Source organism: Athalia rosae, chromosome 6 (genome assembly GCF_917208135.1).
Source record: "Athalia rosae chromosome 6, iyAthRosa1.1, whole genome shotgun sequence".
In the NCBI taxonomy this organism is placed as follows: Eukaryota; Metazoa; Arthropoda; class Insecta; order Hymenoptera; family Athaliidae; genus Athalia; species Athalia rosae.
Genome location: NC_064031.1, coordinates 15,389,871 through 15,417,041, shown reverse-complemented (window position 1 = coordinate 15,417,041; position 27,171 = coordinate 15,389,871). Strand labels below are relative to the sequence as shown.

The 27,171-nt window shown below is 37.1% G+C and overlaps 2 protein-coding genes and 1 long non-coding RNA gene across 4 annotated transcripts in view; 1 reads left to right on the top strand and 2 right to left on the bottom strand.

Annotated features, from left to right (window-relative positions):
* Nucleotides 1–127: 127 nt before the first annotated feature.
* On the bottom strand, nucleotides 128–14,111 carry LOC105683207 (serine/threonine-protein kinase LATS1-like). Its single transcript, XM_020850813.2, has 15 exons — nucleotides 13,952–14,111; nucleotides 13,198–13,838; nucleotides 12,948–13,073; nucleotides 11,893–12,059; nucleotides 11,687–11,800; nucleotides 11,537–11,597; nucleotides 11,167–11,468; nucleotides 10,940–11,083; nucleotides 10,630–10,851; nucleotides 9,409–10,508; nucleotides 6,353–6,511; nucleotides 5,618–5,923; nucleotides 3,241–5,521; nucleotides 2,883–3,160; nucleotides 128–2,712 (listed from the first exon to the last, which is right to left on the bottom strand). The coding sequence occupies exons 2-15, from the start codon at nucleotides 13,326–13,328 to the stop codon at nucleotides 2,281–2,283; spliced, it is 5,823 nt and encodes a 1,940-aa protein (XP_020706472.2). The 5' UTR covers nucleotides 13,329–13,838; nucleotides 13,952–14,111; the 3' UTR covers nucleotides 128–2,280.
* LOC125501391 lies at nucleotides 7,410–9,178 on the top strand. The gene is made up of 2 exons (XR_007278951.1): nucleotides 7,410–7,628; nucleotides 7,721–9,178. It is a non-coding gene; the product is annotated as an uncharacterized LOC125501391 (long non-coding RNA).
* Nucleotides 14,112–20,151: 6,040 nt separating the features above from the next.
* LOC105683211 (two pore potassium channel protein sup-9) overlaps nucleotides 20,152–27,171 on the bottom strand; it is a 97,870-nt gene continuing 90,850 nt past the window's right edge. For both annotated transcript variants that reach the window (XM_048656553.1, XM_048656554.1), the window contains exons 4-7: nucleotides 26,231–26,386; nucleotides 25,933–26,108; nucleotides 25,313–25,642; nucleotides 20,152–25,004 (exon numbers count right to left, since the gene is read on the bottom strand). In XM_048656553.1, the coding sequence (XP_048512510.1) occupies nucleotides 24,690–25,004; nucleotides 25,313–25,642; nucleotides 25,933–26,108; nucleotides 26,231–26,386 (977 nt within the window). In that variant the 3' untranslated portion in view covers nucleotides 20,152–24,689. The remainder of the gene's footprint in view (nucleotides 25,005–25,312; nucleotides 25,643–25,932; nucleotides 26,109–26,230; nucleotides 26,387–27,171) is intronic.

Sequence of the window (27,171 nt, the reverse complement as noted above, 5' to 3'; positions counted from 1 at the left end):
TTTTACTATCGTTGCCCATTCAAAACGGTTGAAGTTGAGTTTGAAAGATACATTTTCGAGCAAACAATACCGAAAGTATTTTTCGTTGGAAAGCTTATGGATATGAGATAATAATCACACCCGCAAGTGTTAAACATATTTTTAATTTAGAACACTCATCCGAAATATGTACAACAAACAAGTTTCACATGTTATACTGCCTTAAAAGCCTAGTTAATATTTTCGTACGTTTGTAGTATAATTACAAAGGGGAAAGAGATATTACAAAATGTACAAGAAGATTGAAATCAGTATATGTAAAAATATATCTAAATATATATATATACATGTATATGAATATATATATTTCGTATATAATATACTCATATAAGTGTACAAGTATAATAGAAACAGATCTGTGTCGTATTATAAGTAACATTAATAATTAATAGTTCCATGTGGTTAGATGCATGTGCGCTCATCGCGATTCTGCATTGATTCTCCAAAGTTTAATATCTGTAATCTCGACTGTACGCTATACACTTATTCATTGAATAAGTACTTACACATTGAACAAGTACTCATACATTGAATATTCTTTTTTCTCTCCAAAATACAAGGCACATTGCCACGATATGATTAGGGTTATCAGTATTGTCGCGTCTATAGTGCAGTCATAAAAACCATCAGTTAACAGCTTCTGAAGCATAATTTCGAGAATACAACACTGAAGGCAAATCACAATCAGAGGTAAAGGAAAAGTTTTAAGCTACATTGCATGAAGTGACGTAATGAAAATGCTTCTCAGAGGTGAAACTTTGTAACTTTTTCTAGGTTCACATACAACTTGTATAAGACACATTTATGGTATAATAGTTTGTATCTTGTTCCAGCAACCATCTAGTTAGTTCAAAAACGAACCATCTGTTCCAGTTGAGTAATGTCAATCATATCAATTGAATTTGAAAAACTTAAGACTGCTGTGTATAACTGTGGTTGCAAAAGTTATCCTTATATGAAGATGTAATTCTACTGATCACGATGATCTATTGGTAGAATCCAGAAGACTTTGGCCCATATATAAGGAATATGTCCCATAAATCTTTAGCTATGAGGAATGACACATAGTTAAAAAGTCCTCTAAGTTTACTTGTAATTGTGTGTTATTTTTCATAGCTAAAAGTGATATTAAGTCAAAGGCAACTGCGGAATATGAGCTTATAATCATCTCTAGATGAATTACAGGAATCTTATTTATGGTGCTTCTGGTTGAGATATGTATATAATTATTTACTTATTTTTTCCTGTTTCTCTTTTTGTTTTTTGTACATAGTACATACATTATCATATTTTATCAATTATGCGGCAATTCTTAACATTCCAGTGACAAGATCCAAATGCTGTGTGTGAAGAATAGAATCTATCCACTAATATTTTGCAGGGATACAGAGGGAACTGTGCGAGTGATTTTTGATCTCAAGATAGTTTTCTCTGAAGAAACGAACGAAAATATCAAGGATCTAATTTACGCATAGAGGTTGCTATTTTCGTTTCACACGTAGTGTGGGAGCATTTTGAAATGAGAAAACATTTGTATAGGTATAACGTTGCATGGCTTTGTATCAGGCATTGTTCCGCGGCAAAAGTATTTATTGACAAGATTTTCGAAACCGAAACTGCATAATCCCCAATGAACACGTTACATCCATTCACAAAAATTACTTAATAATTACATTAAAATAGCAGTATTGTTTATTGATAAAAAAAAAAAAACGTTAAACAGGACTCTTCAGTTATACATACATTTAAGCCATGTTAAACTAGTAATCTGCAATATCACAGTACTTGCTGAATCGTACTAAACACGTACTTTCCGATGTAAGGGTTGATCTTAATGAATGAAAATGGCAAGCAAAATATCTGCAAAATATAGTTTATGATAGTACGTTACCCAACCATGAGTCACCTCTATGCCTCTCTCCCTCAAATGCTCATTTCTGCCATTGCCCGCTCAATAGAATTTTCCCGTTCAGGTCGCTTTAATTGTTATTCACTCACAAGTTAAAGTTCCAATCAAATTCACTGTGTCTCTCGCATTAATTTCGTGTCTATTATTATCATCATTATTATCATTATTATTATTATCTCACGAAGAAAATAAGAATGTTATGATAGACACCATCGACTCGACACCTTATTTGAGTTGTAAGTGAACAAAATGGGATTCGTTTTAAATAATACTTGGACAAATTGTGGAGGTATAGGTAAATGCTATGATATTACCATATAAAAAAGCTAATGTCATACATATACCGGACCTTGATTATCATTATCATCCAAACTGATTCGGCTAGGATATGCAGGCCCCCCGCCATCATCGAAGAAACGTCGGAACGTAAACTCAAAGAACCCATGAAATTGTTTTCCGTTGTCCAACATCTCGTCAGATTTATTGGAATCAGACGATCCAGAATTTCGTAATTTATCAGGATCCACAGGATCAAAGTTACTTGTGTCAGTCGGATATTGTATACGAGGTATATGAGGTGCTACTTGACGACGCAAACCTTTATCAAAATCTATGTTAGAAAAGAATGGATGACTTTTGACCTCATCTGCATTTTTACCCAAGCGTCGATCTGCTCCGACACAGAGTTTTAAAATCAAATCCATACCATCTGGTGACAAATTTGCTTCTTTTGGGATGTCCAATGTAGTTTCCCAATTTATGACCTGAACATAAACATATTGTGTGTTATTACTAACACCAAACTCACGGTACAAAATTTTACTGAAGTACAACTTAATCATTGCTGGCGGGTCATCTCGCATACTGGCATCGGTCTGCCTGGTGAAACCGATTCCAAAACTGGTGAAAAACGCTGAAATTTAATTTTACTGACCTTGTGTTGCGTCTCTGCTGGACTGTTAGCCAAGAATGGTGGATGACCCACTAACATCTCATAGAGTATTACCCCAACGCTCCACCAATCGCATAATTGAGTATAACCAGTTCGCTGTAAAACTTCAGGTGCAATATAATTCGGTGTACCAACTAAAGAATGTGCTAGACATCTTTGGTGTTCTCTACGCCTTCGCCGCTCGAGTGGCTTTAGTTGGTTACATCTGCATTCGTTATTCCAGTCATCTGTTGGATCCATCGAATCTTGCTTGCCATGACCTGTAAGATGAAATCAAACGTTCAGTATTGGAGAAAATCTGTACTCAACACCACAGTGGGTCGGAAAGAAAATGTCACACCATTTTGCTGATAATATTTAGAGTTGTGGGTCCAACGGAATCCTGTACATAGGCCAAAATCTGTAAGCTTTATGTGACCATCTCGATCTATGAGAATATTATCCGGCTTGATATCTCTATGAATAAATCCCATTTTATGTACACTTTCCACGGCGCAAGTCAACTCTGCTATGTAGAATCTTGCTAGCGGCTCTTCAAATATGCCAAGCTTTATCAAAAGCGACATCAAATCTCCACCAGGTATATAATCCATAACAAAATATAGATTGTCTTTATCCTGGAAGGAATAGTACAACTTGACTACCCATTCATTATCAGCTTCAGCTAATATATCGCGCTCGGCTTTTACATGAGCAACTTGATTTCGATTAAGGACATCTGACTTTCTTAAAGTTTTCATGGCGTAAAACTGATTTGTATCAAGTTTCCGGACCAATGTCACCTCACCAAAGGCTCCAACACCTATAGGTTTTATCTTGGTGAACATGGATTTATCCATTTTGGCTCTCTTGAGTCTAATGTAGTTTGACTCTTTTTGGGAAAGCATTTTTCGCATCTGGCACTGGGCCTCAGCACTTAGGCCTATCTTGGACATCTCCGTTTCTAATTGGAGACGACGGTAAAGTCTTTGTTTGTGAGATTTGAGTACATTCTCTACATGCTGTTCCATGAAAAATTTGAACGCTTGTGGAGAATAGTTACGTACTTTACAATCTCTTCGTTCTTCTTCTTTCTCTTTGCTCATGTGTTTCCGCTCTGGTATAGGCGACTGGTGTTTGATTTTATAGGAGGATGGAGATGGTCCACCCTTGGCACCGCTTCCATTTGGAAGAGATGGATGGTTATTGTTATTGCGCACCGAAACCGAGGACGAAGCAGTAGGTGGAAGAGGTGGTGTCTCTGTTGGGTGTTGACTACTCTCTGCGGGTGAAAATTTCCTCTGAAGTGGCGGATGGTGAGCGATGGGAGATGAACGAGGTACCGATCCACTTTCCACCGTTGAAATTCCTAGTGTATCATCAGCCAGGGTTCCATAGGGTGGAGGAGGTAGAGGATGATGCATCCCACGTTGGGCAGCCAGAGCCTGCATGGTGGTAGCATAACTAGGGGGCTCTGTTGTTGGAACACCAACTGGCACTACAACACTCATAGAAGTAGCAGGTGTTGGACAAACGTTATTGACAACAGGTGGATAGGCGGGTGGAGGTTGTTGGAGTTGCTTCTGCTGTATGGACGAAGCGTATGATGGAGGAGGAGGAGGGGTATTACTCGTTGTAGAAATTGGTTGCGGAGAAGTTGGGGCTATAGCTGTTTGTAGAATCGGTTTCTGCACTTGAGTACTTTTGACCGACTGCATGATGATTGGAGGTTGAGTTTTCGCCTGACGTGCACCCCAAGCTTGAAGAGGTGTCGGTCTAGCCATAGAATTTTGAGTGTTCGGCGAGACTGTCGATACTGTAATAGGACTTGGCGAGCCTGCGGAAGTTGGTCCAGAATATATCCCTGAAGATGGACTCTTCCTATAATCTTGTTGGGACTGTGTTGGACTTTGCCGATTTTGTATTGAGGCACTGTATGAAGGGGGTTGAACCGGGCCAGCCGAAGAAGATGGGACAATGGGATATGGAGGAGGGGGCTCAACCTGAGAGCTGGCGCCTCCACTACCAGATTGATACATACTCAATGCCTGCATTTGTTGGGAAAGTTGTTGCTGAACTTGAGGTCCATTTTGAACGATCATTGGTTGGCGACCACTTGAACTGTTGTTTGAAGCAGCAACAGGACTGGTGCCTCGTTGTGGTTGATTTACGGATGCTGAGACAGAGCCAGAGGTCCCAGGCACAGCTGGAGGTGGCCGAGATGGCACAACAGGTGCAGGAGACATACGTTTGAGCATTTGTTGCATGTTCGTAGGGACATTTGATTGACTGTACGGGGCATGCGGGGGAGGAGGTGGGGGAGGTGTGGAGCTGCATCTCGGCGGGGGTGGTGGTGGTGGTTCTCTTTCAGAAAAATTACTTGGCGAATATTGTCTACTCAGCTGAGGGTGCGGACTGAGCTCTGTCAGTCTGGGACTGTCTGAGCGAGAACTGCCGGCACCACTGTCTAGGGCAGGACTTCCTCGCTGCAGGCTCAATTCACGTTCTAAGCTTGGCTTCCTGATGAGTTTAGTATTGAGTTTGGCTAGTCCATTGAGAGATTCTCCTTGGGCTTGCTTCAAAAATTCAATGGCTGCATCAAGTCGCCAGCCTGCTAGTTTCAAAGCACGTAATCCTGTGTCCTGAAGGGAACACGCACAATTATTGTATTGTCATATACAGTATTAGACGAAATCCAAATACAACAGTATCTTAAATAGCTTTTCATCTTTTACTACCTCAGAATATCCCATAGCTGCGAGTTGCGATAGCGCCTGCCTCTGGTCAGGTTTGTCCAACGTGGATCCTGAAGCAGCTGATAACCCACTAAGTCCGGATGCTGAACTGACACCACTTGTCGTAGAAAGTGTAGATATTGTACTGGCTGCACTAGAGCCTACCTCACCAGTCCCTCCGATGTTTGCAAAAGGAAGCAAGGAATTGCGGATTTCAGCTAGCGCCTTCTGATGGTATCCAGAGCCACGAGTGCTGGACTTGCTGACCGCAGGTGGATTCATAGTGGCCCATGCTAGGCCCGCCGGGACCTAGATTCGATCCAACTTTGGCATGAAACCTGGTGAATGAGTTTAATTAATAGTACCGCTATATTTACTTTGCAATATGATGGTCAAGTTTCACTCAGTATTATCGTTGTCAGCGTGTGCAATTTGGACATAATGAATCTGCCCAGTGAAGAAAATAAAGTATGTTACAACTTGTATTATTTAATGTAATAATTGTCATTGACAACAACAATATCAATGAAGTAATATTACAGAGAATTGATATTCAACTTACCGAACAATGAAAGATTCACAGCTATTATAGTTGGTCAGAAAAATCCTTTGCGGACATAATAGCGATTTACACCAAGAGTTTATTGTCCGACACTACAGACACACAACGGCAAAGAGAATTCAAAGCACTTCCTTACCACAATAACGATAGGTATATCTGCAGATATTCCAAATCACTTGATTCACAGACTGTAGCAATGGGATACCAGTGAGATTTTTCGAATTGGCTGTATACTTGCTGGGCCAATTCAATTGATATCTAACAGATTTGTCGATGGAGTGAACATGGACCTGCATAGAACTAACAAGTGGTAAGATACACGTCAAAGCATAAGTCTATGGAGTTTCACATATTTCATTTAATTCACATATTGTTCTAACGGTTCATTTAAAACAGAACAATTATTTCTGTGACAGAACAAGTACGAGTATGGATGGCTATTATTTGATTATAGTAATCGGAAGAGCTCCCTTTTAACTATTGGATATATTGTATTACAGAACACTACCGAATCCGTTTCGACAGGACACGAAGGTGAAGGTCTAACCTTATATTGGGAAGCGTTCAACGTTGAACGATGATTATTTATGATTGTCGTTAATTACCGTAGGAGGATTCATCGTCAAAATATGTAAAACCTCCTACTCAAGAATATTTTATAATAAATTCCTTCAAACAGCGAGCGATGCCAGTCCGAGGTTCGCGAGCATATTCCGCAGTCACATTATTATAATGGGGTTTATGGGGCCAAACGGTAATATGAATGGAACTTTAAATCAAGCACTATACGACGAAAGAAATCCTTCTAATTGCAAAACCCTGGCCGAAATCATAAAAGCGATAACAAAGAAAGATACAGCCGTAAATTACTAAAGTAGCTGGCAGCCATTTTGAAGTGCCACATTCCTCCACTGACTTGACAATCTTTTTCACAATTTCTATTACGTACACAACCTGCACATAAACATCCCCATTAATGCACGTACATCATCCTTCACGTTAGCTTAATTTCTAGCTATCCAGGGAGCAATCCTTATGAAGTATTGAATAAATTTATGAAATTTGTCATCCCTTTATAGATTCACTACAGGGACTACAGTGGACTTGCATAGAATCGGCGCTATTTTCAAATTTATCCAATGCTCCTCATCGGTGTAAGCAACTTCAGCGCTTGAATTGATTTGTAGTCATGCTTGCGTTCTATGCGGAATAAAATGAACATGATATAAAATAGCCACTGATATAAAATAATAGATCACCTTCATATACAAACCATCGTTTAATTTGAGTAACAATCCTCTTACAGTAATTGACCCTGCAACCATTGACTGAAGATTACTGCAACCCATCTGTTTTCAGTTGACCATTTTTCACCTGCAAAAGGATTTTCACGTTTAGCGATGACATCCGCCTTCAGCTACGTTTAGAATCAGTTGTAAAAAACCTGAGGAGGTAATTTCCAATGGAGCCAATGGATAGACTTTCAGCAGATGATTTTTCAAAATTGTATAGGTCCTGCAGCTTATTGATCGCCATGGTTTCAGATTCAAAGAAAATCTGTTGGTGAAGTGGCGAGTAGACACTATATGAAGAGAGAATCCAAAGTTGCTGTGAAGAATAAAAGATGACTTTGAAATGAATAGCAGGTATTAGGTATTGGATGAATACTAGATTCAAAATATTGAGCAGTTAAAGGGCAATGAACTGAATAAACTGGTCTCAATACAAGGCTCCTTTGGCCTTTTTTTATTGTGAGGCAATTACAGTTAATGAATTTGGTAAAATCTTTTGATCATTAATTTGTAGAGGTTTTGCTGAGTGGTTTATGCTAAGGAAGATAATACCTATTATTGTACCAAGCTGAATGCGTGTATACGTGACATATTATCAGTTCATTGCACTTCAAGGAAAATATCTCTGAAAAATAGATCTCTTTATTTAACTATTAAGGATTAGGAAAGCAATGGTGTGTAGAAATTCAATTTAGTTCTATCATAGTTGCAGGTAGTACTACAAATTAATACCTATGTTTCACTTGATTTTTCAAATGACTCAAAACCTGTATTATGTGATGAACCAAATTAATCTTCAGCTAATCCGTAAAGCATAACTAAATACTATTGTTATTTAAAGTTGATGTCGATTGCGGGTTCACTCATTGTCAGCACGGGGGATTGAAACAATTTTATACCAATTTGCTGAGTGAAACTTGTAAAAATGATAACATGATGGCGAGATGGTTGGGTTGGTGATCGTAATTCACCAGTGACTGATAACAGACCAGCTGATAATAAATATAATCTCGTCATTAATAATACTAGTTGTAAGATACATTTTAATTAAGTTGAGAATTCGTCAAATGCCAGATTGAATAGTCCTTTACTTCTCTCTGTAATTTCTCTGTTTGAAATGTCGGTAAGGAATCGATAGATTCTTATAAATTTAGATAAAAACCAAAATAAAAAGACGAAGTCGGTTTTCATCCAAGATTTTAAACTGGGTTCTTAATTCGAGAGGTAAGTTTGTATCTCCAGACGTACATAAAAAACGTTGTAAAAATATATATGGAATAAACTGAAAATGAACAAAGCTTGTTAATTGTACCCCCCATGGAAGCTACAAGCAAAAAAATTATACGATACTGAAATAATACTATATTCTAGTCACCGTCAATCGCAATTTTCTGGAGTCATTTTGTTGCATACCCTGAATAATTCAACATCTTGTTCTTCAAATAATAACTTTTGCTTCGATAACATATAAATTCAGATCAGTAAGATCAGTAAGATCGAATTTTTTGAGCATATGCAGAAGAGTTCAGTTAGATGCAAATATGGATAACGATATTTGGAAAAGTTGCGTTGCCTCGACGTTGATCCTAGTTATTATACTATTCATGGTGTCACCCAGCAAGTCGATATATCTATATATCTCCATTGGAACTGTATGCATGGGTTTAAACCCATAATATATTGAGAGATTATGTATGTCTTATGTGTATTTGAAGGTACGAAAAATAAAAACATACATTTTTAATATTTGCACTAAGGTTATTGCAATTTTTGTGTATCTATCTTGACTTTCTCTTGTGCTTGTCTCTTATCAAAGTATTCTATTGTGTAAATGGTCAGTTGAACTTTAAATTAAGGACAGTTAGTCACCTGCAAGTTCTGGTATTGGTAAAATATTTCAGTATAAAAAATTTAAACATCATCGAGATTGCTTTTCAGACTTGAACATATTGTTCATCGTCAGTATCACCATCATGCGCTTGGTCTGCAGAATGGTTCATTTGTATCTTTTCATAGTTTGGATCACTATCGTTTTTACTGCTGGCCATTTCACTATCATTCGTGTTGCTATTACCTTTGTAATTGTTCAATACTTGTTCATAAGGTGGATCTTCATTCTGAGTTACAGTCATGTACTTAACACTTTCATAATTTGGATCACTTTGACTAACGGATTCATAATTGGGGTCAGTATCGCTGTCACCAGGACGACACACAGAGGCGTAATTCGGTTCGCTACAATCATGAGGCATACTCTCATAATTTGGTTCAGAATCCGTATCTTGGTCCACTTCAGTCCTTCTTCGCATCCTAACTCTTTCGTAACCAGGGTCCTCGCTACTGGCGTTACTGATTTGCCTATGTTTAAATGGCAAAGAATACATTGGAGGTACCTCAATACCATTTCTCTGGGTTACTGAATTGTGTTGATAATCATTGTCGCGCAAAAATTGTGGACGCAACACTTCATAGTTCGGGTCACTACAGGACAAAGTTCTAGCCATAGAGCTGTCACATTTGCGGTTGACACTAACAGCCTCATAGCCTGGGTCTGAACTAGAATTTCCCGTGGAAATATCATTCTGCTTTAGAGAAATTCTCGAACTGCTGCTGTCAGTTTCATTTTGGAAACTAACGCCAGTATTTCCTACACTGAAGTGTAATAATTCCAATTCCTTTTTGTGCATTTCAATAGAATCGTGACTAGACCACGATGCACGGCTTGCTTCTACAAGGCTATGCTTTCTATTTGCAGGTGGTATTTCTGTGTGATGAATGCTGTTACTTGCTGCAAGTAGGTCTAATTGTTCGTCGTCAAACTCTCGTTTCTTTTTGACCACCTTAGCATACATGTCTTCCAAAGATCTTCCTGAGGAGACACCAGCTCTCAACCGCTCGTCTTTGCTGCTCCGTTTATCAATAGAGGCGTAAACATCAGACAGCGATTCTGGGGGTGGTGGTAGTGGTGAATTAGCCTGACGTTTTTCGGGTTTTGGAGAGCCGAGATTAGCTACTGAGCTGGTTGCACTAGATGAGGATGCTTGAAAATAATCAGACATAAGATGTTTTATTATCCGGTTTTGATGAGGAAATACTTTAACTGAAAATCTTGAACCAACACGGTTGTTTTCGGAATTTTTTGCTAATCACTTTTCAATTACCTTGTCTAGAGTGAGCATGAGCCACATGCCTTAGACTATCAACGCTAGGTGGTTGAGGGGCTGAAGAATGAGGATCATCAGTATGTATCAGCTGTGTAGAATGGATTTGTTCATTTGGCTGGACTCTGAGTGGGTCTGGTGGCATTGGTTGTATTTGTGCATAGGTTTCACTACCACTCGTGTATAATTTATCTTGTTCGTCAATGGCTGCATACATTTCATCTGGATACAAAACATGATAAGTGTAAATCTGGAGCTAGCAAAGTACGAAATTCAGATCCTGTGCAGGTAATTTTCTCTAATCGGATACCTGAATCATCGGAAACTGTGGCATAATGAGGATCAATCAGCGTGCGTTGTTGGTGCTGCTGCTGCTGCTGCTGCTGCTGGGCAGCTTTTGTTTGTGCTATTATATTCGCCAGAGGTTCTCTCACACTTATGCTTGTGTAACCTTCTGTAAAAGGTCAAGGTATAAATTTAAATTAGGTGATATAAATCTCTATGAATTATCACAAGATGCTTGATTCAAAGACGTACTGGAATCATGAGAATCGCCACTAAAATGCTGCTGTCCTCCGTCATGATGACTCAATTGTGGTGGTTCAGGGAGAGGCATCAGAATAGGTGGGGTCATATAAGGTAAATCTTGATTGGCTTGGACTCCACCATTGATTGCATTTGCAGCTTGAATATCAGGTAAGGCAATCGATGATACCGAAGAATTATGAGAAGACGGTTTCCGAGCTCTAGGTGGAGCAACTGGATTGGCACTGGTGGGATTACATGATGATGACGACGACGATGGAAGACTAGTATCTACTAAATGGCCAACGTTATTCCTACAGATTTTATCAACACTTTAATCTCAGATGAAATCTTTCCTAAATTCCTACAGAGTATATTTTACCTATTTTGTTGCATGGCTTCAGTCTTTTGTATATTCTGCACTTGTGCATAAGGATGTTCAACTAAACAAAAAAAATTCATTTGCCACAAAATTATTTCACATCACATGATGCAGTCATATTAAATCTCAAATAGCATCTTTCAGAAATACCATTCTTAGCGCCTGGATTCTTGACCGTCGCATATGGCGACACAGATTCTGGCTGATTGCGACTACTTTGCTTAGAAATACTTTCGAGCTCTCTTTCTGTGTTTCTGGCAGCAGCTGTAACCGACAATTACAATGATTCTTCAGCTTAACCAGTAAGGCTGGCAACTTTTCAAGCACACTACTATCATTGCTATAAGAATACGTACATTGCCTTGAATTTTTTTCTTCTACAGTGGCATAGAGCTCGGAAGGATCGCCAATAACTTCATTGGCTTCATAGATAATATCCTGAGGCAAGGTTTCCACTGGACCATTTCCAATCGTACTTCCATCTTTTGGAATATCTGGTAAACTTCTATTTGCTGTGCTAGTCCTGGCGAGAGAAAAAAAGTTTATATCAGTATGAACAAGAAAAATCGTTAGATATTACCCAGTAAGCTTGAAACTCCAAGGCTTTAAATTATGTTATAAATCTAATTATTAAGAAATAATATTAATAGAAGTATTGATTGTAGAGAACCGACCACCTGAAATGGGAAATGTGTTATTCAAATTGGAATACAGATTACAAGCTCTACTTCAAAATGTTAGGGGCAATTTATGCAATGAGGATATCGATCAAATGCAAATATGAATCTCCAGATTCCGCCAGACTAACTCTTGCCTTTTACCATTGTTGTGCTGATGATGAATTAATTGTTAGGGTGAAAATTTGGCAACCACAAATTAAATGAAGAAATATATATATAATATTATGGAACAAGGCTGTGTCAAAAAATATAGGCATAAAAGAATTAGTTATGATCATGGATAAAGTGTAGAATTAGGGTAAATAGGAGCAGTGTCATAAAAAGCTGTTGTTATATAGTTTATGAGCTGAGAAAGAATTAGATATTGGTGTTGCAACTATGATTGAAGACTGTGTGGTACAGTATTTTTGTGGACAGTATTATTGCACGATGCATAGGAATGCATTTGTGTTATGAATATAAGCATCTGTATTTATAGTAAGCTGAAAGTAGGTATGTGGTCCAAGAGGGTTTTGGTATTTGCTAATTTTGATGCTGAGTTGACTTATGTAACCGAATATTTTTTGATTCTGCCAGACCTGTCGGCAATAGTCTAATGCGAATTATATTTCTCTAAAAGCAATTGTGAATACATACTAAAACTCTCTAGACGAAAATGATATTAGTAAATTGTTTGTTAGCTGGATGAATCCAACGTGCAGCCATGCCAGTTGGTCAATGCTTGATGAAACCTTTTTCCAGCATCTGTTGTATCCTGTGATAGCGGATGTATGCTGTCTGAGGTTGGCAGTCTGTCGAAACCTTCATTGTCAGGGTGGGTGATTGTTACCATACCCGCAAGCCCCCCGAGCTCGCTCCTGTTTCAATACATAGGTACTAATATCACGTGTAATATACGAATTATATTTTATTCTTAAACTATAAATGAACAGTTATTTTACATGTTACGTTGTGAATAAATTGCACATGTCTATAACTCACTTGTTTTCGTTTCGGCGACAACCACACATACAGCTAGCCAAATATCCGATGAGAGACAGCAGGCCTCCGACTGATATGACCCAGTAATAGTGGTAGTACCATGCAACCTCAGCCAACTCAGGATGTACCATTTTTATGGGGTTTATGGGCAGTACGAGGTATAAAAAAAAGTGAAAATGTTGTTCAGGAATTACAGTATTCACATCATCTTTGAAACAGGACTACCCAATGTAAGCACGTCCGCTGCCTGTCACTTATATGTATACACATATTCTACATCCATATTTGTATACGTATCAGTACGTACGGATGCGTAGATATTTACGTGCCTCCGTCCAATGCGTAATTCGTATACACATAGTCATGTTATTTAAATTTTTCCGAAACCCGGTCGGGATGTTACGTGGTTACACAGGTTACGTGTCCGAATAATTTCCAATCATTTTTTAGGCAATTACTGAGAGTTATTATATTGGAGTTTACTCCCGATTACTGCAGTCGTTCTAATTGACGTACTACAACTTGGTCACTTGACTCCGCGAAGATTGTCTCGCACCGTTGGTGAGCTTATGGATTATGACAGATCAAGCAGCTCAACCACTCCTAACCGCGAGCGCTATCTTGAGAATCAACTATCTCTTCTGAAAAAACATATCACGTCAGGATTACGGCCGTGATTAGAAACTTGTCGACAGAACTACGCCATGAATCACGGTGTAAGATATTTTACACCGAGCCATGAATGTATACATACCACGCTTATCGAAGAATAGTTATATGTGGTGGTATATCTCCGAATAGTTAACCCCTCAATATTGACAGATATAAATTTTCTTTATACGGCAAAGAATTCTGCAAATTAGTGATTGATAATTGCAGGTTGCGCGCCAGCGACGCCTAGCCATCTAGCATTATATTAGGCAAATAATATGCAGGCATCTCAATCTGGCCACGTAACAGGGTGAAAAGCGGGTAGATGGGGGTGCAGTTCAATGCTCGAGGGCGGCACCTAATGTTAAGCGATTCGCACTATAAGATGAGATCGAATTATGGGGGTATTTCAGTTTTTGAACTTGAATATAACACCAATGTTGCCGTTGACTGGTAATTAGTAATCTTCAATCAACGATGTTACATTAGTTATTAATTACCAATTATTAATGATGATTGCTACTATTGAATTGGAAGAATCATATGCATCGTAACTGCATTTTTACTTTGTATGATAGCTAATTTGTTCCAGTTCACTCTTCTGGCCCCGGTGTTCTGTTCTGAATTCGAATTTCTGCGAATTTCATCTCTCGTTTCCAACTGCTTCATCGTTCTTTCATTCATTTATCTTATTTCCTTCCGTTTCCTTCATTGATGAATCAATCTTCCAAATTTCCAATTATTCATTTTCGTTAACTTGCTTCGCACGTCTCATACTTCTTCCCTTTTCGCAAGCACCTCAAGGTTCGAAATATATTCGAACGTTAATTTAAACGGTGATCCAAAAACCGCACAGTATGATCGACCGCATACAATGTATTCAGTCTTATACAATGTATTCAAATATTCATAAAGTGATGGTGGGTAAGTATAACGCGATCAACGATTTATTTAGTTAAAAAAAAACTGCTTTATTGTGGCAGAACACATGTATTATCATATGTATATATATCAGCATATAATTGGTTAATCGAGAGTAATTTGAAAATTACAATCCAATCGAGAATTAATGTACAAACGGCGATGAGTCATTTAACATTTGACAATTTTTCATCGATCATTTCATTTTAGTTTTCAAAGCCAGCTATCTAGATTTTCTTTTAACCATAAAACAGGGACTTCTGCACGTTTGATAAAAAGGTATACATATAATACACCTATTAAATATTGATCTAGAATTCATAAATCGGATTTTCTGACGAAAATTTTATACTACCTATATTATGTAGTCTCGATGAAAACACGAAAATGTTCGTAGGGATTATCATTTTGTTCGGTAGTTTTTTTCTTACGTGAATCATGAAATTGGCGATATAATAATAGATATGTGGCGTCATACATTTATATGTAATATATTATCTACATTTTTTTTCAGTGTTCACGAACCCGCGCAATGTGATATTCGCAGGATATTGTGAGAGGGAAAGAATAAACGTACATTGTAACACAATTATTAGTGATTCCGTTCGAACAAATTATAAATTATCAAAAAATTATTTGCCGATTATTTCAAATACTCACATTACAAACGCCAAATTTCATTATCATCTATATACCTATACATGTATACGTGATTGATAGGTAATCCGAGTATGAGTCCTCATAATTATAAATTATTATTTTCTATCATCCAATAATTGATATCGCTTGAAGCCACGAAAAATAAGATATGCTATAAAAGAAAATCTCTAATGATTGACGGTTACCGGGTGTCTCTTTTTTCCTCAAATACATAATTTCGTGCTTGGAAATAGAAACAATTTGGCAACATAATTGCGATCTCCGTTACTTCTATACACATAATTATACATGTATATGTTACTGTGAAACACGGAAATCTGGAGAATGTCGACTTACACCGGTAAATGTTGACATTATTCACCATGCAGAGCATATCTGTGATTGCAGACCGGAGAGGGTCCGAATGTGCAACAATGAAATGAATTATTCGATCTTTCGCCGAAGTATTCGGTATCTGTTGACATTCACCGGTGAAAGACGAGACTCTCTAATTCCGGTCATTCACGATAACATATATTCTGTTATACGTGTATATGTATAATTATACGTATTCTTCGGAAACGTGAAAAAGAATTTTCAAGTTTTGTTTAAATTATGGATTTCGATGCTTCATTGCAATTTATTTTTCGTCTTTTCTCCTCCATTTTTTATGATCAATGTTGTTAGTATTACTGTTATTATTATTCTTACGCTCATTATTTCATGTTACTTGAAGAATATATATTTCCGGTATTTCAACGTTATTAACAATAATATAGCAAAACTTTTATACTTCGTTCATTGGTATTATTATTGTTATTATTTTCTGTTTTATGCATAATTCATCCTGTTCGTATATTTAATACTAATATTACAAACATATAGTTAGGTTCATATCAATTCATACGTTTTTTTTTCTTTTTTTTTTTTGTATTTAGGTATATTATTATGTACAGTACATAGCGTATATACCCATATGTATAAATCATAAACATGCGATATTATTATATACATTCATATACCCATTACAAAGTTGAAAATATGGGAATTTTAATTTCATATATATAATAATCTTTCTTGTATATCTATTTATTAAAGTTTTTTAAACCCGACTTTAATATTTCGGCACTTTAGTCAAATCCATGGAATTATAAGCATAGAATTTGTCGATTTTATCCAATTTATTTTGTTTCATTCATTTATTTGTGTTAATTTGTGTTTTTTAATTTTATTACATTTTATTTTTCTGCACAACAGTGTGATACATATTTAGAATAATATTGATGAGTTTTTTTTTTGTAATTTATACGCGTTAATGGAATGCAAGAGTATCTATATTTTTATTTGTTAGTTAAAAGAAATAATAGAATTTATCATCGTTACATTTACATTAGCGAAAATCGTGATTCTTGAATGAAATGTTCTCTATTTATTCTCATTTTCATTTCTGAATTAAACATTAACGAATAGCGTTACGAATATCCAATGAAATTATAGTCTACATCGTGAGCGACAATAATTTACAACACATGTGTATTAATTTATAACATTATTGGGATTTAAATAAATTCTATTCCTGTAATTCCACGTTTTTATTTCATATATTACATATAATTATTCAAGAAGCCTGCACTGCAATTAATTCATTTCAATTTATCAAATTTCATTATCGTTATTAACATTATTATTATTATCGTCATTATTGTTGTTATTATTATTATCATTCTTATATTTTTTTTATTTCCTTCTCACGTCGTCGTAATATTTAATGCCAATCTTTCAGGTATAATTTTAATTTTCGCGTATCGTTATACATCTTCTTTATTATACCGCTTATTTTTATCATCATTTATTATCATCATTATTATTATTATTGTAATCACTGTTATTATTTAATTGTGGTTAGGTATATAATCACCTACATGGTCGCTGAAAAACTACGTTTGGTCAAATATTGAGGCCGTGGAATTATGTATGGGTTAATTTCTCCCAGGAGAAGCTGCAGTTTGAATAAAGATCAGGTAAAGAAATAATAGTTTCCTGATCGCACCTCATCTATTATCGATCTCAGTCACCCTGTAATAAAGTTTTTTTTTTCTTGTCTTTTCTGTTTTCCCTTTTTATAGAGACATTATTCTCGGCTCTGTAGATACTGGATATGAAGGGCAGCTGTTGAATCAGGGGAGTTTTCTTCCAAACCAGTTTATGTATAGTTCTAACAAAAATGAAAACATTGTATGGTAATTCGATTTAGCTTGGACATTCCTATTATACATATATATACATGAAGAATTGAAGAAATTTCTTTTAATAGCCAATCACGAAAACAGAATTATAATCAATGAGCAGTGCAGGTATGCACATAAATAATTTTAAGGTTGCAATATCGAAGGCGTGCTATACAGCTACAATAATTAAAATACGCAGAATGATTTTGTTCCTTTTTTCTTGTTTTCTTTCTGAGATGTAATTAAGTGTATGTTATATTATTGTATATTACAAATATCGTACATGTTTTCTTTGTCTGTTATAACAAAATTTTAGTTGCTATCAAGCATAATTATATATGTATATGTATAATATGTATACCTATGTCTAGATATATTCAAATTGTGGATGTACCGATAATTTAGCAAACGCACGGGCGCGGTTACGTTCGTTATTATAACTATTAATATAATTACTTTGTTGTTGAATTTTTCGTTCGTTTTTTAAACAATTCGTTAGAATCAGTTATTTTGTATAACAGTTTTAGCATGTATCGTACTGTTTTGTGTTATAAACCTACACGTATATGGGGCATTCAATGTCAAACGGGCCACTTTGTCCATAATATTTTTTTAGCTTGATGAAACTTTTTCGACGTTTTGAGGGGTCTCAGAAACCATGTTCAGAATGATATCTCGATGGGATTGATTCGTGGCTCAATTTACTCAAGATATTCGTGTTCATGTGATCAAAATACGTTGAATAATTGCCCTATGATCAATTTTAAAAATACTTCAGTTTTGGCCCAAAAATCGAAAAAATCCAAAGGGGTACCCCTTGAAATTTTGTCGATTTTGGGTCGAAAAAAAATATTTCATTTAATATGCTAGTTTGAGGTCTTTTGAGCTCAGGAATTCGAATCCACAAGTTAAATTGATCTATCTATCCAAATAATCGAGTTATCGCCAAATTACCGCTATTTGGAGCAGAAAATTTGAGATATCTCGATGGGAAAAATTCGTAGCCCAATTTGACCAACGGATTCGTGTTCCTGAGGTCAAAATACGTAAGAAAAGTGCCCTACACTCGATTTTAAAAATACTTCATTTTTGGCCCAAAAATCGAAAAAATCCAAAGGGGTACCCCTTGAAATTTTGTCGATTTTGGGTCGAAGAAAAATATTTTATTTTATATGCTATTCTTATGGATCTTGATCTCAGGAATTCGAATTCACAAGTTAAATTGATCTATCTATAAAATTGGACGAGTTATCGCCAATTTTTCATTTTTTGGAGTAGAAAAATTGAGATATCTCGATGGGAAAAATTCGTAGCTCAATTTGACCAACGGGTTCGTGTTCCTGGGGTCAAAATACACTAGAGAAGTGTCATGAAATCGATTTTAAAAATACTTCATTTTTTACCCAAAAATCCAAAGGGAATGATCGAGTTTGACGTGGAATGCACCGTATACCTTTAATACGTTATACAGACATTCGTATTTTTTCTCTCCTATCATTCTCTTTCATCTGACTATAGATATATTGAATATCTGACAGTTGTTTATAATCATGATAACAGCAAATCATTTTTACATACGTGTTTCCAGTAATGACAATTGTCATCATTATTTCTTTATCTATATTGATGGAAGTTGTATATATGTATATATATAGATAAATATGTATATATACACACATATGATTATGTACGTATAGGTATAATAAAGCGTTCTTCGAATAAGCTAAGAAAATGCAATTTCATTTTGTAATTGCCAATCAACAACACACCCAGCTTTATTTATCCATCGCAAAGTGGCTGCGTAGTGTATTTTATTATTATTATTATTATAATTATTATTACTATTAATATTACGCTGCATATCTTAACGTTTCTCTATGGTATTAATTATGACGTGATTTCAACGCGTTATAACGTTAATAAATTTAATGTGGGTATACAGGATTTTATAATCTTCGGCCGAATTCAATGACGATATAGACTCGCTACAAGGGATTTAATACGTATGGAATACTGTCAATTTGTCGTTTCATTTATTGAAATTTAACTGCAGGGATATATATATTTAATTCAGAAAAAGGTCATTGAAAAAAGCATTTTTCTAAATAGATTTTCTGTATATTAAAAGCGTACAGCGAGTATTTCATTCGAGTCGGCGCAGCTTTTTATACCTGAAAAATAATTTATGCTTATGAGAGAAGAAAAGAAAAAAAAAAAGAAAAATTTAGGCACAATTAATTGTGAATTATTAAAGAGGCAAAGATGAACTCTTAATTTATTTCTTAAAAATGAGAAGAGCTCGAACGCCCTTTTCTCCAAATTGTACCGTTTCTCAAATTTCTGATTCAATTTTTGAATAAAATAGAAAATACCCCATGTGTTATCAATTTCATTGAAATTATCGGAGCGCAATCGGCCGACGACTATTACGTACGGAGTTTTCCCAATAATGTGTGCTGTGTGTTGTACGTATTATTTAATCTTTCGTATAAATTGTGTCATGTATCGTTTTTGACTTTCTGAAAATCCTGTCGAATACATTACAATTGGATTCCCGGCTGCAGGTGTCCGAGCTAAAGCTTAATAAAGGGGCGAAGATTAAAACGATGAAAATTCGAAAAATTTATAGGTTTAAATGATTAGCTATAGGAAATATCATACAGTCTCTTGATTAGTGTTGAAATTTCTATTTTCTCTCTTATTTTTTCATTCAAGTTTTCTTTTTTCTCTCTCTCTTCTTCCTCTTTTCCTTTTATAGTAATATCTATATGTATAGTAATATGAGAATTACTTTTCGTATAATCCAATACAATGTAATAATATTCTATTCTAATATATTACAGTTTATAAATGTTGTAGTCGGTATAATGTGTTCTTTTTGGTTTTTGTGTTTCTGTGTGCATGTGTCTTCTTTTTTATTTTAATTTATTTTTGTTTGACGTTGAAGAAAGTTGGGGGTTACACAATAAATTCAATTTCACATATCATATAATGTACACGGTATGCTCAGAATTCACCTAAAATCATCATCATCATCACCACCATCGTTCACTGTCGCCATTATCATTCGCATCATCATGATATCATTCACATATATAACATTTTTATATACCTATATATATAGTACATAATATATAACTGTGTAATTATATTTCTATATGTTTTTTTATTTTTTATTCATTATAATTTTCATTCTTTATACTTTTCTTTATTTGTTCGTTTTCAAATTATTTTGTTTTATTTTATTCATTCTTTTTTTTGTGAAGAGGGGGTCCATTCGTGGCAGCATTGATGTGTCTCGAGAAAAATTCTATATAGATAAATTGCATAATTTGATTTTATCGATGACGTTCGTATTTTAGAGTCAAATATACATACGTACGTGTATAATGTCATTATACATTTTACGCTGGTTTTTTTTTTTGGGGGAGGGGGGAAAGAGAAATTTATCGAGTAGGAATCGATTGATTTCCATTTCAATTGTCGCTAATTAATCATCGATTTTCTGGACGCGTTGCGTGTCGAGATAACATTCAGAATTACGTTCAATTTGAGCGATTAGTTTTCTCGTCTCGTTCTTCCGCAAACACCGAATATACATATATTATACGATGCACAGGGTGAGGGAAAAATCGGAATTTTATAAAAACGGACAATTTTGAAACGTTCAACTTTCGTGGACATTTTAAAATTCACCGAATCTTTTTCTCTCTATCGTTTTTATTTTTTTTTTTCTAATTTACGTCCTATCTTGTGGCCCACCCCGTACATAGGTAATAATTTAACACTGATAATTGTGAGGTAGCAAAATTATTCTCGAATTTTACATGGTTTCGTTTACATTCTCGTTTCTTTCCACCTTCGTTAGTTTTTCACACGGTAATTCTTTTTCGTTTTTCGTATTTACGGACCGATAAAAAGTGCATTGTATTGTCTGGCAGTTAACATTTATATATCGTATATATATATAATATCAATTAGTATTGTATAAATCTAATTAGACATTCTGATTATAATTGCTGCCTCATAGTTAAAAATGTTTTTTTTTTCTTCTTTTTTTTTTCTTCTCGTATTATACAAGTAGGTATAATATATAGGTACATGTATGTATATGTATAATTCATACCACGTAACAATACATTGACATTTATACCCAAAAATCACACAATTATTACCTGCGAGCACTCACACAGATTTGTTTGTTTGTTCGTTTTATTTCTTCTTGTAATTCATTTTTATTTAATTTTTTTTTTTTTTATTCGTTTCGTTGCCCTTTTCTTCGGTTAATTTGGAAAAAAATGTTATTTAACGACCAGGTTCGACCATCGAAAGTATTCGGTTGAAGTGCGGAGGAAATTTATCTCGCGATTACCCGATCGAACGACATTTTGAGAGTCGAATCGTGCACGTTGATTTTCGCAATATTTTCTTCGAACTAATTGTAAGATGAATGACTGGTGAATGACGACGTTTTAAATTCCGCGATGTGTTTGTGTGTGTGTGTGTGTGTGTGTGTGTGTGTGTGTGTGGGTGTGTGTTCGCGTGTTACGTACATTTTTAAATTTACTCTGGAATGCGTGTTTTACTGGGCATTGTACGAGTGAAAATCGTAAGTAAGGAATAAATTATTCTGCAGGTTGAATCTCAAGTGAAGTTACTACGCAACGATCGAGAGTAGGTACCCTGCGTATACTGCTCATATTCTTCTACTGTGGTCGTTAACAATCCGAAGTTACTTAATCTCTAAGAAATGGAAAATCGATAACGCGTATTAATATTACTATGTATATAATACAGATATACGTAACTATGTATTTATAGGTACGCAATGTTTACAAGTATGTGTATGTGTATATAAATTTGGAATGCTTTTTTTTATGAGAATTGTTACATCTAGTTATAAGTCTATAGTTTATATACAAATTGTAAAATGTTTTTATTTTTCTTTTTTTTTTCTTCTCTCTTCGGTTTTGAATTTTTTTCATATTATTCTTCTCTCTTCATTCGTCAGTTTAAAGTTATTACCCTTAGCGTAATACAGGGTGTCGTTATTTTCTGTTGTTGTTGTTTATTAAAGTTTTTCGTTTTTTTTTCTTTCTCTCCAAATTTGATATCAAGTTCCCCAGTTTTCATTAAAATATTTTGTACACAATACTTCTTGACCTATATATTTTTTTTTTTTTTCTTTTTTCGTTTCGCTTGCATTCGTTAGGTTCGTTTTTATAAATCGTACGACAAGGATATAATATAGGTTGTTCTTTGGCAAGAGCTAACGATGGAAGCTCGCTGGAAGCTCTGGCTATGAAACATAATGGAAGAATAAAGGAGCGTGACAGAGTGTTGGATGTTTTTTTTTCCTCTGTTTCTTCAATATGCAGATACGGGTCTCTCAGCAGATCGCCCGTATGCCGTGTAATTGAGGGGGTGCAGGGAAAACATCACGGTGCATTACGTAACGTATATACCTTCGATATTCGAAACGACCGAAGATAGCGAGAATCAAGAAGCGGAAACCGCTGTAAACAGAAACTTTCCCTCATATTCAAGAGCTTTGAAACTGTATTCCAGTACTTGGAAGTTGTTGCAGGGTACGCGGTTCTATTTCCCCACGTTACGTTCTCGAGGTATATCTTTCTCTTATTTCAACCCGCACTGTTCGATAAACAATTCAGATGGTTTGAAAAATGAAAATTACAGCAGATTTTACAATCCCCTATCTTTTCCTCGTTGTTCTTCTTCCCCGATCGCGATCTCGGAAGCTCAACGAAGATCGGGGTATGAAAAACGTGGCAGTTTCAAGCTTTTCCAAAAGCCTAAGCCCCACCTGCGAATTGGATGAAACCGTGATGATCGATGTCTGCGAAGCAACAGATGACACATCGAAATTTGGACATCGGCTTTTCAGAAGCATCTTTATTTTCTCCCTTTTCCACGACCGGCGGCGAACCACCTCAATAAGAACGGCTGAATTCCGAGCGTCAAGTTCCAATCGATAATCGTGTGAATCATCTTTTTCCAATTTAATATTTTCAAAGTTTAGTTTCACAGCTCTGGCCTTTGGGCAGTGAACATTATTAATCCAAGTAGTCGAGGGTTTACGCTCCTCTGCAGTTTATAAACAGAGACGAGAGATTCCTCTTTGCTACCGGCGCGGGCGGTATTGCTGCTGCTGCTGCTGCTGCTGCTGCTGCTGACAATGACTAATGAGCATAAAGTTGAAGCTGGGGGGAGTTCTGGAGGCTACAGAGCTGGGTTCAGACGTTGAGTGTATAACCGATTTACCCAGACACAATTAGGTCTCCTGATATACAGAACAATTAGGTGATGGAAAGTTTGGAATAACCGAGTGAGCCGAAAGTCAAATGTTAACTTCGTTAAGGTTAACATGTTACATCGGGATAGAGGTATCCCCTGTAATGTAATACCTCGTTTCCAAAGCACCGGGATTATTTTCGCATCTCTTCATCGCCGTTAACGCGTGATCCGTATCTCGTTTCTCGATTGAATGATGTTCGTTCGCCAGCAAAATTTTTCGGGGCGTAGCTAATTCGTTGTCTTCATTTCCAGAATCCCACTCTCCTTTTTCAAGTTTATGTTCGACGAGTTCGTTCCTCGTTAATTCCCGATTCAAAGACAAGACAAGACAAGACGATGGCTCAACGCTCGAGACGCGGTCTTTCCCTCGTGGAGTTCCGCGCCGACGTGAGCCTCACATTTATCAAAAGCCAGCCTCTGTCACGCCTCCGACGATCCCGTCCAAAGAAAATTTCCACAGCCGCGTAGGCGAGTCGAAATAATCGATCCCTCTTCTCGTATGAAAAATTGAAAAATACCTTCTACGCGGAAGTTCGAAGTAACGTTTAAACACCTCGACTTTGTTTCAGCACCTTTTTTCTCTCCACGCTGACCATCCACCGCGACGACCTCGAGATTCGAGATCTGCAGGACCCGGGGCGAGAGGTCCTGTGAAAATGGTCGTTAGACGGAGGCTCGACGGGGTTGATAAAACGCAGCTACGGCCGTTCGCGGGAGGGTTTTTATCGAAGGAGACCGTCAGATGCTGGCTCTGTGCTGATAGATTGGCGGCAGTTGCAGCAGCGGTGTCAGGGGCGGTGGACAACGATCCGACCTCACGTTAAGCGCGGGCAATTGCTGCATCGGTAATAAATGGGATATTTTCCCCGGTGAACGACGTACCGTGAATCGTTGTCTTCGTCTTTTTTTATAAAAACCACTGCAGCGGCAACTACAAACTGATGCGTTGTCGTCCAGTGAAATTGTGTCTCCTTGGTTCCCTATTTGTCCCGAAAGGATCGAACCGTTCGCCGTTATCACGTCACCCTCCAGACGCACGGCGCCCTGAGCGGCCTGAAAGGCGGAGAAAAAAATTTATGAACAAACTCGGAATAGAAAGGGAGCGAGCGAGCGAGCCAAAAAAAAAGGTGACGGGCGAGGATCGCGTTCTCCCTCGGAAGGGCCGAGTTTTTTCGGATCCAAATCGGATCTAATTAGCCTCGATCACACCTGGGCTATTGACACTTCGCGATCTAATCCGAGGATAAATCGCAGACGGGACATCGATGCTCGCGCATTGCTCGCGGCCTCGTTTTTCCGAAAATCGCCCGTTGCTATGGTCGCCTTTCCATCTTTTCGACGAAAGCGTCTAATTATCTCACCTGCAAGGCTTCCGCCTCGTCTCTCCGTTCGTCCTCCGTGTTCATCGTGACGAATCTCAGGACGAGAAGATTAAGCGAAGCGGCAACAATCGCCAATCCAAACAGAATGAAGATCAACGCGAACATAACGTATTCGGGTTTATTATCCAAGGCGTTGTCCTTCTGCAGGGCGACCATGTCGCCGAACCCGATGGTCGTCAGGGTGATGAAGCAGTAGTAAACGGAATCGAAGTAGGACCAACCCTCGTATCTGGAGAACGCGGCGGCTCCCCCGGCAATCGTTAGACTTGAGAGGGTCGTGACAACGCATATAAGATTCATTTCCGATGCCTGCAAAAAAAATGTCCAAAAAGTTCTCCTAACTTTGACGTACCGTTATCGTTATAATTAAATTCCGACCGTTAAACGATATATCTTTTGAGACTCGGGAGAGACGCTAGCGGTCGTTATTCGGCAACGTTACATCAAAAGACAGGAGAGGCAAGAAAGGGAGATAAAAAAAATCAAACTCGATTTGTCATCGTTTACCGCTACCGTCCCAATCCATATTGTCCCCGTTTTATACGCTCCCTAACAAAAATTCATATAAAATTTAATCCTGAGCCAACTTTTATACCCACTTGTATGTCCTTGCAATTTAGAAGACGTTTCACGCTCTGTATAACAACTGACGAGAACTTGTTAAGTCGTTCGCCTATACTTTGGAACATGACAAGGCCTAATGGAATTCCTACGATGGCGTAGCACATCGTAAACAATTTACCACCTATAGTGTTCGGCGTTGAGTGTCCGTATCCTAAACGATAGAAACAAAACCAACAAGAATAAACGAAATGAATTTCGAGGTGATCTCGCTCGAATTGATTAGCAGGGTAGCGCGGCAATACACGCTAATTAAAATATTATTTCAATCGTTACCAATCGTAGTGAGCACCGTAGTAGCGTAGTAAAATGCCCCGGCAAATTTCCACTGCTGACCCGCCTTGTGAGGCTCCGTCTTCAGCACAACCGTCTCCATCACCTTGAAGTCGTCCTCGCTTATGTTGTACTTCCGTATCACCATTTTCTCAATAGCTACGAGCATGAAATCACAATAAAAAAAAAGGCTCCGGTGAATGTTTGAAATTACACACGACGCGCGAATCGACGAGGGAAAAAAAAATTTTCGTCGAAGGTCACACGTCGCAATGAAACCATCTACCTGCAGCAGCGCGCCTCCCCTATTACGTGGGACGTAATTTTATATGGGGAAAAATTGCGTGAAACGGCAACTGTTCGCTAGAAGAAAAAAAATAAGTTAACCAAGTGTAAATTTGACCGAACGCTCATGACGTCGGAGGACGGAAACGAGTTGAAGAAGAGACAACGGATAATTTCTCGTGTTTGCTGTGCCAAGGAGAAAGAATACGAGAGAGGACTTTGTACGTACGGTACAGTTGTTCTCTACAGAACTTGGAACGGAGTGAATGTGCAGTCTGTAATTTGCCGTAACACAGATAATAAAGGAGAGGTTGTAAATATTTAATCGAGTCAAGTAGGAAAGTAGAAGGTTAATGAATTGAGTTCTTTACTTTCTTTGCGACACTTTCGACTCCTCGTTTCGTCTAAGAAAATACAAACAAAGAGGGAACGTGGCCTCGCCATGGGAATTCTTTCAATTCCGTTGCGGAATTCCCGACCGTTTTTTTACACCGTTAAAACTCCGCACCGTCGTCGCCGGTACCTCGAAACTTTGAACTTCAACCTTTGACCTTGCGAACGTACGCGACTTCGAGAGCGAAAGCCTTCATTACTCGGTCCGTGGATGTTGTAGGAAATTGGGTGGGAGATGAAATTTACGTAAACGCACTTTGGATATT

Coding starts and splice junctions, on each gene's coding strand:
- LOC105683207 (XM_020850813.2), bottom strand. CDS start 13,328: ATGGTACATCCTGAGTTGGCTGAGGTTGCATGGTACTACCACTATTAC. Junction 11,801..11,892: donor AGAAAAAAATTCAAGGCAAT/GTACGTATTCTT, acceptor TGTCGGTTACAG/CTGCTGCCAGAAACACAGAA. Junction 3,161..3,240: donor TAAATATTATCAGCAAAATG/GTGTGACATTTT, acceptor TTCATCTTACAG/GTCATGGCAAGCAAGATTCG.